General features: G+C 40.3%; 1 protein-coding gene across 1 annotated transcript in view; it reads right to left on the reverse strand.

Annotated features, from left to right (window-relative positions):
• Window positions 1–17,623, reverse strand: part of LOC134534767 (pleckstrin homology-like domain family B member 1) — a 237,166-nt gene that overhangs the window by 124,004 nt on the left and 95,539 nt on the right. Inside the window, exon 2 of the mRNA XM_063373308.1 lies at window positions 13,001–13,145. Coding sequence (XP_063229378.1) covers window positions 13,001–13,145 — 145 coding nt within the window. The remainder of the gene's footprint in view (window positions 1–13,000; window positions 13,146–17,623) is intronic.

Raw genomic sequence — 17,623 nt, forward strand, 5'->3', positions numbered from 1 at the left:
AAGGCCGAATTTTCATGCAACGTTTTCGTGAAACATGTTTTTCCTAACCTAAGCTTGAAACTAAGTGTGTTTGGGAGGGGTCTTGGTTAGGGAGATTCTCTAAGTGCGTCTTAGACCAAAGCCTATACGCTCTAATCATGCATGGTTAAGCCACGCAGGAGGGGTAACATGCATCATGTGCTAGGAGGGAATTGGCCAGCCATGGCTTCGATTGGCGCCATGACTATAACTCCCCTCACTTCTTAACTCTAGACTAAAAATAGGTAAGTTGGGTCCAGGTAGAACGCATAGACACAGAAAAAAAAAACACTGGGCTCTTTCATACTGGGTGCAAAATCATGCCTTATGCAAGCAGGTTGGTTACTGGAAACAGAGAGATGGTTCAGGAAGAAGAGTTGGACAGTGTAGAAAAGAGTCTACCATGCGGGGGGTTGGGCGCTTGAACTTTATGTCCGCATTGGGTTTGGGGGTGCTGGTTTTTTCTGGGGCGACTTTGTGTCGTTTCCCGCCAGGCTGCCAGACAGCCTATACTAAAATTAAGAAGAGGAAAGTGTATTTAGTGTCTAAAAAATAATACATTTAATTGTGAACTGCCATTGTGTGCTTATTTGTGTTTTGGTAGTTTAATTTATTTGGTATGTTTGTGCTGTGTGCGTGTTTTAGACACTATTGCGTAATTATAGCTTGCATTCAAAATATCTGTAAAAATATTTTTTCCTCGCCTAAGTTAAATCTAAAATGTGCGGGGAATGTCCAGGTTAGGTGAGGACATAGGCGTGTCCCAGGCTTAAAGCCTACATGCTCTACTCATACTGGGTTTAAATCACACGAGAAAAGGTCACGTGAATCGTGTGCTACTGGAGTTTATTGGCCAGTCATGGCAGCGATTGATGCCGTGGCTGACGCCCCATCGGCCGCCCTAGCTCAAAGCTAGCTAATGTGACCCAGGTAAAAACCCTGGGCCGGGTCATGCGGAGATCAATTAATCGTGCATTAAAGCAAGCAGGTAGCTACTGGACAAGGGGGAAGAAGGTGAAGGTAAGAAAAGTTGGGTGGATCAGAAGAATCAACCATGCGGGTGTTGGAAAATTGGTTCTTTCGTTGCGCAATCCTGGGTTGCAGTACCGGAGGCGGGCGACTACACTCGTCAGCCCACCCAGCTGCCAGTCAGCTGCTTGTAAATAAAGATGGGTGCTATTGTAAATATTCTCTTCCCCTAACGCCGGAGCCGCGGCTAGGCCAGCGGGGCAGCTTCGGTTCTGGCAACATTCACAGCGTCAGAAGGCGGCAGAGCGAGCTCCGCAAGCGGGTAGACCCACTGATTCGCCGGCGGCTAAGGCCTGGCGCGATGGCTGAGAGCACAAGTGCTCTCAGCGGTGGGCAGACGAGCCAGTAAACAAGCTCGAACTGCGGGCGCACGGGGTTTCAGGTAGCCTGGCGATGCTCCATACAGGGATGTTAGACAGTGGCTCAACGAACCTGGTACAGAGGTCATTAAAAGCTGGTATCTGAAAAAAAAAAACTGGTACGCTCCAAGATCTTACACTGACAAAGATCCTGTAGATTTTGTTTCATAGATTTCTTATCAGGCTCAAATTTTGTGCAGCAGTTTTTATTTGACTTGACACATTGTGACGCCAACATCGATCCTTCAATATTTTTGATAGTAAGTCTATTTCTGGTTTTAGTTTTTACCAGATTGTATTTGCTGAAAGCTCTTTCACAATCTGCATTTGAATTTCTAGAGAACTAGCTTCTGATATTATAAGATGGCCATAAAAACGTTTACACCTAGTATGAATACTTTCAATTAAATTAGCACTTAAAAATTTCTCTTAAAAGGCTGTTTTATTAATACTATACAGATGGAATTATTAAAACGCAACTATTCGAATTATTCGTCCACGCCTAATGTTAATTGTTAATGCATGGCGCATCGCGCATGGTCGATGTTCAAAGTTGGTATTTTTGCATACCAGCACAATTTCTACTTGGTACATGGTACAAGACCCTGAAAAATGGTATATGTACCAACAAGTTGGTACGTCTAACATCCCTGGCTCCATATTCTTCCTTCTTCCAGGAAACCTTTCAAGCCAGGGTGGAGGTAAGACTTCCAGTCCGGTGAGGGGGGGGGGGGGGGGGGCGAACTTCAGACCCTCTTGTTCACCAAAATCCCCGAGTCGGTTGCAAGTCGCGCCGTCCAGGGCTACCACAGGCCTCATAGTGGCCCCAGACGAAGTCGGGTCGTTACCACAACGCCGAACGTACAATAACGCCGAATGCCAAAGTGACCGCAACGCCTACAGCTAGAAAACTGCCGTGTACCACAACGCCGAAATACAGTAACGCCGAAAAAAATTGCTGCGGGGAGGGGAGCCCACAGGAGCAAAATGAAAAACAACTGAATGAATTTGTGTGCTAACCTTACCTAACCTAACCTTTGTGGCAGTCCTGCAATGATATTTTTCGGCGTTAATGTATTTCGGCGTTGTGGTAATTCGGCGTTGTGGTACACAGCAGTTTTCTAGCTGTCGGCGTTGTAGTCAGTTTGGCATTCGGCGTTATGGTTTTCGGCGTTATTGTACTTTCGGCGTTGTGGTGCGTCCCCGACGAAGTCCATCGCTGTCTTCCTTCAAAGTACCGATGCTGTTCAGTTCCGTTGAGCGCGCAGCATTCCGCAGCTCCGCCAGTTCCAGCCCGCAGTTCGTCTACACCTCGCTACCAGGGCACATCGAGCCCCCCTGCGGTGCCTTCGCCGACAAAACTGCTTACAGCAGCGCGCCGATCAGCATCCAGGCTACCTTTCACCACCGATAATCATAACGACTCCACCATGCCAGCCAGTGGTCCGCGGACTGCTATTGATTATACACAGTCACCCCGGCGAGGTTGCTAATCTCACTGGGATCCCGTATCTGCCACGCACGGGACGCGGTAGCATATGGCACTGTCAAGTCGCCTCCAGACGGCCCGCAAATCACCCGCGCACTGCCAGGCTTCGGTAACCCAGCAGGTCGCTGGGCACAGCCCGCGGGAGAGTGTATTTGAGCTTATTTTGAAGTGAGTACTAATTTTGTTATTTCATGCTTATTTAGATAACAGTTTTTTCTCTCCCCTCTCCCTCCCCCTCCCCCTCTCCCCCCCTCCCTAACACTCTTCCTCCCCCCTCTCCCTCCTCTCCCCCCTGACTCTTTTCTCTGTATTGGTGCTGCTTCTAAAAGTCTTTGTATTTACATTCCCCCGCAGAGAACTGTTTTGTTCATTGCTGAGAAAATTTTGTATTCTGGAAGTTCACAAACTGTCGAGCCAAAGTGCCGACGAACTCAAGAAGATGGAAAACATTGGTTGCATTGTTTTTTTCTTATCCAATTTTCCAATTTAAAACACTTCTGCAGTTTCTAGGCTGGCAGCATAGACTGAACACCAGTGCAGCAACACAGACGCCTAAAGGAATTCTGAATTGCATACAAGGCTATTAGAGGGGAGTAACAATCATACAGTGTTTAATGCTACATCATACCTCCCAGACCTTCTATGACTTTTTTGCAACAGCATATTTACCAACAGGCTCTAGTCTGTAAGCGCCGCGAGGAAATAACTTATCATTTCGCGCGGGCTAATACAACCATCACAAATGTTGACTTCAACATGCAGTCAAAGCTAAGTCCTATGCCATGTCAAAAAAAAAAAAAAACTAGCACGAAAGACTTATTGCAAGCGGTATCAAAATATTTGAAATTGCAAGATGGCGAGGCATAACCTAACACGCCCGCTGTTATTGTAGTTATTTAAGGGTTTTTACTGTAAATTAAAGACAGTTTCTTGCATCTTACATTTCGTGGCTCAATCTTTATCAATAGATTTTCACTAACATTATCTAATAGCGGCAAAAATCCACGCAAGTTTTCATAATTATGGTTTATTTAATATCTGGTGAGAAAACCTGTAACACACAGCAGCAGCACAGAGATTCCTAAAAAAAAAATATAGAAAAAATGAAATAACCAACTATAGGTTGTGAATCTTAGCGTTAAGTGATTGCTGGAAACCATAAAGACCCGTATACAATAGCAATGTCCCAAACTGTGTCCGACGGACAATGATCGCCGGGTGGTCCACATGTCCCTCTGACGTCACGGATGGTGTGGACAGTGTGGTCCGAATACTTTAGAAAACTTGAACTTTTGGTTCCAGTATGTGTCCTTTGGTAGCATAGAAGAAGACGATCACTCATGACATGTCCCGGTTACAAAAAAAAATGTGCTCTTAAACAGAAAGGAAAGACTAAATATTGTTCAACTCCCACAACTTTCGCAAGCAAAATGAATATTCAAAACGTACAAATTTACTCACAATACATGAAAGCAATGAACAAAAACAATGGCGTTATATATTTACTGCGCTCTGGTGACTACTTCAGAAATCTAATAGCGTCGGACACCGCAGCTGTAGACGGAGCAGTTTTCCGATCGACGATGTGACGTCACTGACATCAGGATAATGACACGGACCGCCCACAGGTTCGGACTGTTGTAGCCGGGCCTTCAACCTTTGAATCTAATTGTCCACCGAAGTAAACAATTTATATCTGAATGATACGTGGAGTTTATCAGACCTTGAATGAGTGGGTCATGGTGTACATTCTAGTAGACATCGTCATTTATGGCTATGACATAAATATTGTCAAGTGGCACCTAGCCGGTGCCACCACCATTTCTGTCACGATCCACCTTCAGAGGGGGGAGAGAATCGTAGCTCTTTACATAGAAACAACTCGCTTGGCATCAACTAGTCTTAACTTCATAAAATACTTTACTGTACCTAGGATCATAGGTTCGTCATCCCGTACAGGATGTCTGGTGAGAGCTGAACTAAGGAGATTTTGCAAAATAACATAATACTTAATTAAAATTATTTTATTCTTAAAGTCAAATACTCAACATCATTTTAAAGAACATTTAAATAGCGGGATTACAATTTAAAACAATAATCTCTTTACTTCCTTAACGATTGAACGACCTTACAAGAGAGAGAATGAGAGAACTTCACTAAACACTTCCCTAGTCCTTCCGAATACCTCAAATCATAATTAATACTTAAAATTAAAACAAAGATAAGTCCATACTCACATTTTCCGAAAAGCCTTTCTTGATCGATTACTTAAAACTAACGTAGGGGCCTCTCCTGCCCTTAAAATCCGAACGAACATTACATTTTAAAAAATTATAACTAAACGACTAGTGACAAGGGCCATTGCCTCCGCCCGAAAGCTTGAAGATGACTACATTATGACCTAACTTAAATTAAACGACTCGTGGCCTCTGGCGTCGGCCATAGCTTCCGCCCGAAAGCTTGAATTCCTACATCACGAACGAACTAACAACTCGTGACCACAGGTGAGACGCATAGCCTCCGCCTGAGTGAGCCCCGAGTCACCACTCACTTGCGCTTAAATTCGCGCGCCCTGCCGCGCCTACCATAACAAAAGCTCGTTATTGAAGTCAAATTTACTAAACAACTAACTAGAACATCTGGGAAGACTACCCCCCCTCTACCCCAATGTGCAGGCCACACCGCGCGGCTTGTTACGACAGCGCGCCCCAGTAACTGCGGCCCGTGGCTGCGCCAGCGCGCGGCCAAACAAACAAACAAAATTCTGCAAGCCCGCAGCGCGCCGCGCCGGCCCCGTGCCCCAATTACATGGTCACGCCACTTGCGCTGACGAGTGAACAGAGCAGCCAGCCCAGAGTCCCGTCAGTAAAGTCCCTAAATTTGATTTCAACAACCCTGCAAAATTTCAACCCGCGACATAACCCTCCCCTCACAGAGCTCGAGCCCCATCGAGCTACCTCAAAATTACAAATTGTCTTTTTCCATTAAACCATAACTATAAATTCCTCATTTCACAAAAATAATAATTTTCTTAGTTCCTTGCTGTCTGAACATACATCTAGATTCTGCATAAGATTTATTTTAAAACAACAAGTATTCATAAAATTAAATGTAAAACTTTTATCTGGTTTGTTCTCACAGGAACCTTCAGAGGCTCGAGTTCTCAATTCTAAAAAAATTGTTCTGTTAGTGAAGCTCTCTTTACAAATTAAATTACTGTTCTTAGTTTCTCAGTATTCGTTAAACAATGTGCAAATTCTTGATAATTATTATTATTTTTTTTTTCGGTTTCCGTTTATTACCATACTTCTTTCGTTCTTCAAAAAAAATTAAGTGTCCTTACAGTGTTTCAATTAATTAAACTCTTATCTCGTGAAGGTTGGTGCAACTCCTCGAAGTCAGTGTTGTCGAGAAGAGTAGCTCCCTGGGCTGGCCATCAGCAAACACCACTCAACTCCAACAGCTACTGGACTGGCTTCCAGGGCAGCTCACAACTTCTCCCCACATCTGCTTCGGAGTTGTGCCATCCTCATCACGAACAGATTACAATTCTGAAACATCATCAACAGGCATTACCATCACGCCTGACAAATACAAAACTAACTACTAAACTGCAATCGATGGGCAAGGATGCAAACACACAAAAAAATAAAATTAATTAATTCAACTGCTAACATAAAGTATCCCACCCTTAGCATAATCTAATCAGGCAAATAATTTGATAGGAAAAACTTAAGGAAGGGAAACATGACCTCCAATGATTTTCCCTAACTCTTGAGTCTTGATCTTCTCTATACAGCAAATAGTCCCCACGAAGTAACTGGGTTGAAGGTCAGTTCACATGACCCACCCATAACCTCTTCTACTCTTCTTTTCTTCTGGGGGCAACCACAATGCCCACCAATCTCTCTCCATGGTGCCGAACCAGCTATCCCATGAGAGTAAACAACGTAGTCAATAGAAGCGCAGAGGGGAAACACCAATCTCTGGCTTGTCGAGTCATAAAACTGCTTTATCTTCTTCTTCTTCTGAGTAAAAATATCTGATTAACCTTGCTTCTATTCTTCCAAACAATAAAAGTTCATCAGGTATCTTCATGAAAAAACATTCTAACTAATAATAAGTATTTTTCTTCTTCTATTCTGTTAGATGTAATAGAAGGCCATGTTAGGGAGGTTATAGGGAAAAAGAGTGGCCAATTCCCACCCCATCACCCACCTAGATCATGACTAATTAACTTTTAAACTTTCTATTTCAAACAAATTTAAAAAAAAAAAAAAAAAAAAACATTTTATTTAAACTTTTAAATTATAGCAACTTTTCCTTCATAACCTCAAAAGCAAATCAATAATTCTAACTGAAATTGTGATTTACTGCATCCTTGTTCCATCCGATCTGTTTGTTTATAACCTTTCTTGTAAAGTATAAAATTTTCAAACATTACTAATTCAAAAAAAAGTAAATTCTGGTGTCCTTCGAGTTACAATTAAATTTACTATTTCTTAGCTTGAAATAATTTAAGTTTTCAGAACTATTTCATTGTCTAATTCACAACACTTAAAAATCAACTCAAAACAACAAATCATCAAAATCAATAAGATCATCTGACCTACCTATCAGTACTGTGAACTTGAACTGTTCGTACACATTTATAATAAGCTATTGTATTTAAATTCCAACCTAAATAAGGTTTTAAAAAAAACTACTAATCCCTCTGTAAATTAAGAAAATTAACTTTAAAAATTAAACTTAAGGTATTAGTTCTTTTTGACAGCTACCACAACTCACTAGTTCCATTACATTACTATAACCTAAAAAGTTCTGTAAATAATGTTTATAACAAAAAAAAACTCCAGTTACTGTCTTCCATAAAAAAAAATAAAACTTTACATGACCTTATTAATCTCCACTTGTAAGTCCATGGCTGCCAGCTTTCTCTTCTCTTGAATCTTCAGTCTTGGCTCTTGTTTCAGTGATCTTGTATCTTGTCTCTCGAACTCTTGTCATCTTGTAAACTGGACTGCTGCTCAGCTCATCTTAAGGAATCTGTAACAGTTTCAAAAATACATGTTAATTTAAATTACATAATTCCTGTTCTTTGGTCCTAAAAAAAAATTGTATTATTAGTACACATTACCCTGAAACAACATTATTATTCATTGTTTATTACTTAAAAAAAATGCTTTACCATAAAATCCTTTTTTGTTCTTTTCATTAGGCCTATTTATTTTCCTTCTTCTTAATTAAATTCTGCTTCAAATGTTAATCCTAACTTAAGACCTACCATCTATTTATTATTCATTACCTACATTATTTATGTTACCCTAAAATTCCCATAAGTTTCTAATACTTCCTATCAAAGACATTCTCTCTAAAAAAAAATTTACTTGTGACTCTTAACTTAACAAACTTAAAAAAAACTTTTACACTAGACTTAACTTATTATTCATTCTTAGTTACTAAATTTCTATATGTAAACTTTAGTACTTACAAACAAAAACTGCCTATTTCTCTCTACCTCTTAATCTCTTTCAATTATTACAATAATAATGTTACCTTGCATCTTTAAACTTTCTTCTTTTCAATTAAATTAGACATCTCATAACAATAAAAATTCTGCCTATACTCTTCTTATGGGTGTACAAACCAACAACAAAATTTCAAATTCTCAAGTTTCCTTATATTTAAATTATGCAATGCACATAACCTCTGTGGTGCCTGTACCCTTTTAGGCCTACCACCTTCTCCTCTCACAGCATGACAACTCTTATTCCTCGGGGTCTGTATTCACTGTTACAAATCAAATATCTCAAAAAAAATTAAAAACAAATTTATTATTTTAAGAAAACAAAAATTTACATTGACTTTACTATGGAGCCTGGAACTCTTAATGTCTCACAGCAGCTAACATGACTAAATCCCATGGAACCCCAGGTTTACATAACCTGTGCCCAAAAATTTAAGCATACCAGGCTTTCCCTGCACTGGTTTTACAGCATCACACACTATTTAGGGCCCCTGATCTGCCATCAGTCCCAAGGAGTTTTCCCACAACCCCTCTCTACACAAGCGCCTACCGCATTCCTCTCAATTGGCTATCGGTTTTACGGCATTCTTTTGGGATCCGACCATCAAGTTAGGGCTAATCGAACACTAAACCTCCATACTTCCAAACTAATGTAAATCAATTAAATTTTCTCTGTAAATTCTAAAAATCAAAAAAAATTATTCCAACATGCCAAAGAAACTTCCAAAAAAAATTCATAATCTTATCTTCAAACCATTAAAATAAAAATAAATAGATTACTCTGTTTTCTCCTTAATAACTGTAAACTGTCAACAAATATCATGTCGTAAATTTTAACTATGCTTACTGACTCTTAATCATAAAATCTCATTTGTCCTAATTAATAAACAACCGATTTCCTTAAAATCTCACTGTATCTCTCACACTCAAACTTCACTGGCTGAATATCTCAATAAATTCAAAAACAATTATCTAAACTCTTAAAGAAACTCCTCCCCAATTATTCAAATTACTTCACCTTATTTTATTTCATTACTTAAAACACCTTACTCAAAAAAAATTAATTAATTATCTAGCTATCTTCCATTATTATTTATTTACCGAACAAAACTTTCTCCTAAATTAATTTAGTAAAATTCAATTTCACATTAGGCAAGTACACTAACTCTCTACAGCAATGTTTCTCATTTCCCTCCTTCCTAACTGAATCCAATCTTACTTAACCTCCAGGGAATTTACCTCACAAAATAACCAAAAATTTCACTGTAGTGCCTATCTGCTATAGGCCCACTACACAGGGGGCTCTAACCCCACCAACAAACTTCATTGAAATGGTACCCTATCCCATACAGGATAGCCACTTCGGTACTACCATGGGGAACTCCTGCCCCAAACTACTCACAACTCTCAGGATTCTCCTGACCCTTAATTCCGTAGTCAGCCCATCTCCTATGGTCTGCGCTACAATTCCCTTTCTTCCCAGGGACACAACGCCTCACCTTAGGGTCCCTCGCCCTAATGAAAACATTAATTTTGTCTCTCTGTTCCCTTGGAGTAAATTCCCTCTACACACAAAAACTATCCTTCCCACTTTTCTCAATGCTTATCGATTTTATAGTGTACCTCCTTAATAATGTTTACAAATCCCAAAAAAATATTTTTAAAACCGAGGTAGAATTTAACTAACAAAAACATAAACAACTTACAACGAAACACTTCTAGCCTATACATCATACACTTCTTAAATTAAATTACTTACATACTGAAAGTTCCTCTTCTTCTAAAACACACTTAAATTTAAATTTATTTAACCAATAGTCTATTTTCTTATCGCTAAGTTACCGTACAGCTGATCAAAACAAGGTCACGGCCGTCCACGTCTCCGTATGAGCCCGTGACGTCACCGAATTCCATCAGGTGCGCCAACCCTCGCTTGCGGTTCCTCCGTTCTCCGCTAGGTCTCAGCACCTCCCCGTCACGTGTTCATTCTGCCACGTCCACTGACGTGTCGTTCTGAAACAACTCTCAACATTTTTCTAATTAAAACAAAACATCACTATAAATTCTATAACTCTCTTTTACATAAACTCTCGTTTTCTCTTTAATTCCTTTCTAACGTTTATCCTTCCCTCGACTGATTTAATTCGTACGTCTCGTCTCCTACGCGCACGACAACAAAACAAACTTCACTTGAAAATAATTCCTATTTACGACAAAAAATTTTTATTTTAAATTATAATTCTCTTAACCTACAATCTTAAATTAACTTTAATAAAACTAAACCACTTGCATTATCTTTATTAAGTATTTAAATTATAACGTATTCTCCTCACGTAAAAATCCCCGATAAACTCAACGACTTAAAACAACTTATCACTATAAACTTTATCCTTACAAGTATACTCAAATAATCATCTGTTACGTCAAAAAAAAAATCTCAAAGACTTCCTCCACTATAGACTAAAATTCCGTAATCCTCTCCTCAAGTAAACTCTTAATAACCTGCTATCAGAAGCTGAAACTAACTTAATAATAAACATAAAAATCTACCTCTCTCTCTCTCCAGAAATAGAACCTATCCGGCGAACTCTACCATTTCTGTCACGTGGCACCTAGCCGGTGCCACCACCATTTCTGTCACGATCCACCTTCAGAGGGGGGAGAGAATCGTAGCTCTTTACATAGAAACAACTCGCTTGGCATCAACTAGTCTTAACTTCATAAAATACTTTACTGTACCTAGGATCATAGGTTCGTCATCCCGTACAGGATGTCTGGTGAGAGCTGAACTAAGGAGATTTTGCAAAATAACATAATACTTAATTAAAATTATTTTATTCTTAAAGTCAAATACTCAACATCATTTTAAAGAACATTTAAATAGCGGGATTACAATTTAAAACAATAATCTCTTTACTTCCTTAACGATTGAACGACCTTACAAGAGAGAGAATGAGAGAACTTCACTAAACACTTCCCTAGTCCTTCCGAATACCTCAAATCATAATTAATACTTAAAATTAAAACAAAGATAAGTCCATACTCACATTTTCCGAAAAGCCTTTCTTGATCGATTACTTAAAACTAACGTAGGGGCCTCTCCTGCCCTTAAAATCCGAACGAACATTACATTTTAAAAAATTATAACTAAACGACTAGTGACAAGGGCCATTGCCTCCGCCCGAAAGCTTGAAGATGACTACATTATGACCTAACTTAAATTAAACGACTCGTGGCCTCTGGCGTCGGCCATAGCTTCCGCCCGAAAGCTTGAATTCCTACATCACGAACGAACTAACAACTCGTGACCACAGGTGAGACGCATAGCCTCCGCCTGAGTGAGCCCCGAGTCACCACTCACTTGCGCTTAAATTCGCGCGCCCTGCCGCGCCTACCATAACAAAAGCTCGTTATTGAAGTCAAATTTACTAAACAACTAACTAGAACATCTGGGAAGACTACCCCCCCTCTACCCCAATGTGCAGGCCACACCGCGCGGCTTGTTACGACAGCGCGCCCCAGTAACTGCGGCCCGTGGCTGCGCCAGCGCGCGGCCAAACAAACAAACAAAATTCTGCAAGCCCGCAGCGCGCCGCGCCGGCCCCGTGCCCCAATTACATGGTCACGCCACTTGCGCTGACGAGTGAACAGAGCAGCCAGCCCAGAGTCCCGTCAGTAAAGTCCCTAAATTTGATTTCAACAACCCTGCAAAATTTCAACCCGCGACAATATATCTTATTACAATTATTGTATATATTATAAAATAATAATTATACATTTTATCATACTTATAGCTTAAGATTATTAATACATTAAATTGCTAAAATATATTTTAGTTAAAAAAATAAATAAAATTATATTTTATAAATTGACTGTAAGTCCCGTAGCTGGTCATTATTTTACTTTTACGTTTTACACGGTTACACTTGTAGACATTTTTAGTGGCCGAAATTCAACAAAATGTGTGTGTGTGTGTGTGTGTGTGTGTGTGTATGTATATATATATATACATATATATATATATAGACACACACACATTTTGTTGAATAAAATAAAATAAAGTGTATATAAATAGCTGGCAAAGTTGATTTTTTTATAATTTTTTTTACAATGCTAATAAGGCGAACTGAATGGAATAAATAGACTGGTTTTTTTTTTTGTTTTTTTTTTTAAGTCAATGCTGGTGTATACTGCGTGGTATGGTTCAAATTTCTTTCAGAATAGTTTATTTAATTATATTTAACCTTTTAAATTAACAAAAAATCTAAGGTTTTTAAAAGGCTAGCTGAAATTAAAAAAAAAAATCCGAAATAAATTAAACCGTATCACTTAGAAGACAGTAAAAAACAGACTTCGAAACCTTAAAAGTTCATATTTTATATTCCATGTCACTCTTATCCGTATTGCACAAGAACCTAAAATGCAACTCTGCCAGCTAATTATGCAAAACGTATTCGACATATACACACACACACACACACACACACACACATTTTGCTACAGTTGAGGCGCTCATATAGTCGGCAAGTGGAAGGTAAACATAAGAAGAACTGGAGGCGGGAGGACGGGAGAGCTCACCTGGAGGCAGAGGGTGCAAGGTGACGGCGGTGCTGAGGCGCCCGCCCCCCATGCTGACGAGGTGAGGGGAGTCCGCCTGCACCTTGAGCGCCCGGCCCGCCTCCAGCACTTCCACCCCGTCCTTCTGCAGCGTCGCCATCGTCATCTGCAGCACACAGCGAGTCCCTGCCTCACGCTTCCCGCGTTCACTTCACCAACAACTCTGCTTGCGCATCATCCATTACAGAGCGAACAAGATGAGACATGGCGAGACAAATATTTACTTGATATAACAAAACATTTGGTTGGCAAAACCAAAACTTTTGTGTACAGATAATTTGATTTTGTTCCCACACCCCCCATGGTGAACACAGAGGTGGAAGGCGTCTCGAGTTCAGGGTTGGGTCGGAGGGGGGGGGGGGGGGGTCGGATTAGAGCGAGCGCATGATGGGCCGACCATTTTTTTTTTTAAGGCCACAAGAAGTGTGAAATAAATGCAAATGGAAAAATAATCATACAATATCTACTGAATAGTAAATAAAATCAAAGTCCAATTATTGAATATTCAATTACATTTTCCATTGCTAAATAAAAATATGCTTGAACGAAACAGCAGTTAAAATATAAAATTATGCGTCGATATACACTCAGTATCATATCGTACACGCAAAGATAACCACAGCCACGGAATGTTCAGTAGCAGCACGCGGACGCAAGGGAAGGACGAGACTGCGCCGGGTCGCGTGCCGACGGCCCGTCAGCCCCGCAGGGGTGAAGGGCGTCGCGGGCGGTATTTATAGCCCCCCGGCAGACGAGGCGCGGGAAACACTCCCCGGGGCTGGCGGGCAGACACGTGCGAGCCCCCCCCCCCCCCCCTTTCCCAACGAGGACCCAGCCCGGCGCGGTCACGGAGAACTCCTTCCGAACCAGCTGCCAATACTACAGCTACTTTGGAATACTACAACACTTGCCTATGGTTATTTATGTATATGTGAGATAATACTCGGTATTACGAAAATTAACGCACAATATTTTATTGAAAAAAAAAATGTTTTTAACCATAGAAAATATATTTTAATATTCAATAATTTGACTTCATTTTCCTTCATTATGCTTATTAATATGCGCAATTAATGCTGGAAAGCTATATAGGGAACGGTTGGAGGCAGGGGCGCAACAACTAAATTTCCAAAGGGGGAGCAATATACCTTTTTATAAAGAATCATCGATCCCCTCTATTGAAGACCCCCGGGAAAATTTGTTTTTCAAGGTGGAAAATGGTGCTATTTAAGCAGTTTTATTATCTAAAAATTGATTACACAGCACTTTCTTTGCCCCCGTTTGCCCCCACTTCAAGGTTTCAGAGGGGGGGCAAAATACCCTTGCCCCCCCCCCCTTGTTTTTGCGCCCCTGGTTGGAGGTACTGGTACAACACAAAGCATAAATGCCCGGACAGTGGCCGACACCGAGTGCGTCCCAGCTGGCCCGGCCTTTCTTTCGCGCCGGGGACACCCAGCGGGACAACTTCCCCGTGTGAAAGGTAAACAAGGTACGGTCGGCGACATTTCATCAGGCTTTCTTCCGGCGACGACACACATTATATAATCAGGCGATTGCTGACCTCGATCGATTAGAAATGCACAGGAGCGTAGCCGGGGGGGGGGGGGGGGGGGAGGGCAGGATGTTCTACCCCCCCCCCCCTTAACCACAATTATTTTTTTCTTATCTGAAAGCAGGTTAGCTAAAAGCCTGGGTGCCTTACTGCTATCACCGGCCACTGCACTGGAGGGGAAGAGTATGCGAGCCCTACCGATTCTCCTTCCCTTCCCCTACCCCTGCCGCGAGCAGAAGCTATAAGGTTGTGACGCCGTGGCGGATCCCAAGCTTTCAAATATCTTACACATATTGTATTTAACCAGCGCGGTAATTATAACCAGGTGTTGACTAGGCTTCCAAAAGTGTAAGGATCGCTGTGTGTGTATATAATTGAGACAACGACATGGTGTCATGTAACTCTTCAAGCTAAAGCTAATTGTTTCCAGGAATAGATCAGTTCTGCCGAAACCCAACCTTTTTTATTCCTCTTTTTTTTTGTATTGTCGAGCATAATTTATGATTTTGAGTGGACGTAAACAAGGCACTTGTATTGATAAAAATATCTTTAATTAAGTTCTTACTTCATCACTTAAACAAATTTTTTATTAAAAAATTAATAATATTTTTACCATTACAATATTTGAAGTTAAGTACCGAAAACTGCTAAAATAGCACTATTTTACACCTTAAAAACCAAATTTTTTCCGGGAGCGGACGCCCGGGCTCCACCGTTTTAATAGAGGGGGGGGGGGGGGGGACCACGCTTCCTAACACAAATCCTGGCTACGCCACTGGAAATGCAACTTCGGCAGCAAATTACGTGAACAGTATGGGTACGAAATATATATTTATTTTATTTTGTGAAACATCATACACACGAAAAGCCTACAAGTTTAACCACGTTCAACGTAAATATAAAAATTAACGACCTGGAACGGGACATATTCCTTAACGAATTGCATCTGCCATGACGATGCATAATCGTTATGGCATGAAAAAATTTTCACACGAATACGACACCTTTCGGTTCGTACATTTGCCGGTTAGCTTCACTAAACGTTGGGCAAGGGCAGCTAAGCAATGTGCCCTTCCAGTCCACGGGGACTGTACTCCTCGGTCGCACGGCCATGAATAGAGACCTGCAAATTTCGCGGTTTCGATGGCCTTCAGGATAGACTGCACATACCCCTGTACACTCGGGCAAATAACGCAAGTTCATTGGCTGCCGACTTGTAAGTCGTCTCGGCTGGTTTGTCTGTAATTCGAGCCTTCTTTGGTTGAGGGTTTGTAACTGGTTGAGATTCGTCCAGACGAACAGTAAGCCAATAGCAAAATTATCTAAGAGGTATATGTATTTGAATTCTATCCTATCACCGAATTAATCCGCGAATTTTGCAGGTCTCTAGCCATGAAGCATCCAGGCGCTGCGCACGCCCGCACGAACAAGCTGGAGTCCACCTGCTCCCCACTCGCAGCTTTTTTTTTTTTTTTTTATCTTGTAGCTTTATAGAAAATAATCATATTATAGATTATGTATGTTTACTTAAAGACTACTCTGGATATAATCCTTTTTATAAGGTTTGCAAGAGTAGTTTATTTATATTTATTGCACACATGATTATATTTTTAACACACATATATATATATATTATATAATATAATACAGTTTATATTATATAATAATTCATATCCTTTTAGCTTGCTTATACAGGTTTCCAGGGCGTTATTCTGTCATAATTCTTATTCTTATTTTCAAAGAGAGATCTGGTGTATATTTTTAATTCTCTTATTCTTAATTAATTCTTTTCAGTTCATTTATCTAATTTGATATAATATTCCGGCTGTTCGATTACACTATACACAAGAAGAACAGCCAAAGAAACTTGTGTAGGAGATTCAAAGAGTTATTTTATTTTTCTGTAGTAAGTTATTCCGTATCGGAAAGCAGATCTTCCATCAGAGATTGTTCGTGCATCCAACTATCGAAACGCTCCAGTCTCTTGGATACTTCAAAGGTGTAATTTCTCCATATGTCATAAGTCTTCTTATCTCTCACAATTTGATTAATATCCTTAATATCAACATCCTCCATAGCCATCTTCCTTGTGTACTTGTTTCGTATGTCTTCTATTTTAACGCAATCATTTAGAACATGCTCTACTGTGTCTTCTTCCATGCACACAGGGCACATAGGGCTTTCCACTAAGTTAAAAGAGTTTAATTTGTGTTTAAAATTCCCGTGACCTGTTAGGAATTGTGAAGTGTAGTGGTCAGTACTTATCCATGAAAATTTCATCCGTTCTTCTATTGAAGGGAATATATTGTGTGTATGCCTTCCCTTGTCAGAGTTTCGCCACCTTTCTTGCCAGATTTCAATATTTTCTATGTGGATTCTGCGATATTTTGAAGCAGTGTATTCCTTGTTCATCTTTAATATCACAACTTTTGCTCTTTCTTGTATTAGTAGGTCTATAGGTAAGGCTCCAGCGATAACCTGCAGTGCTTCTAAAGACGTAGTTCTGTAGCTTTTTGTTACAGCAATTAGAGCTGTTCGTTGGGATGAGTTTAACCTTCTTCTTACATGTGAATTGCGTAGTAGTTCATACCAGACTGAGCAAGCATAGGTAAGTATGCCCAGGTATACTCCATTGTACAGTGTTGTCATAGTATTAGTGCTCAATCCTACATTTGTAGGTTTATGACTCCTTATTTTTTGCATTAACAGTAGGGCCTTTTGTGATGCTTCTTGTATGTGTTCTTGGTATCCTGTTCCCGTTGTGATTTGTACCCCTAGATACTTAACTTTTTGTTTTATCTTCACTATTCGTTCTTGAAATCTTATTAAAGGTGGTCTGTCTTTATGTAATTTTCCCTTTAGTAATACGCCTTCAGTTTTTTCAGATGATATAAGAAGTCGGACACTGCTTGCCCAGGTGTTGATAGAGCGTAGAATAATTTCTGCTGTCTGCTCTAATTCGTAGCGTGAAGTAGCGGGTATAATGAGCAAGCCATCATCTGCATAGCCATATATAATGTTATTTACTGGTA

Source organism: Bacillus rossius, chromosome 8 (genome assembly GCF_032445375.1).
Source record: "Bacillus rossius redtenbacheri isolate Brsri chromosome 8, Brsri_v3, whole genome shotgun sequence".
NCBI classification, from domain to species: Eukaryota; Metazoa; Arthropoda; class Insecta; order Phasmatodea; family Bacillidae; genus Bacillus; species Bacillus rossius.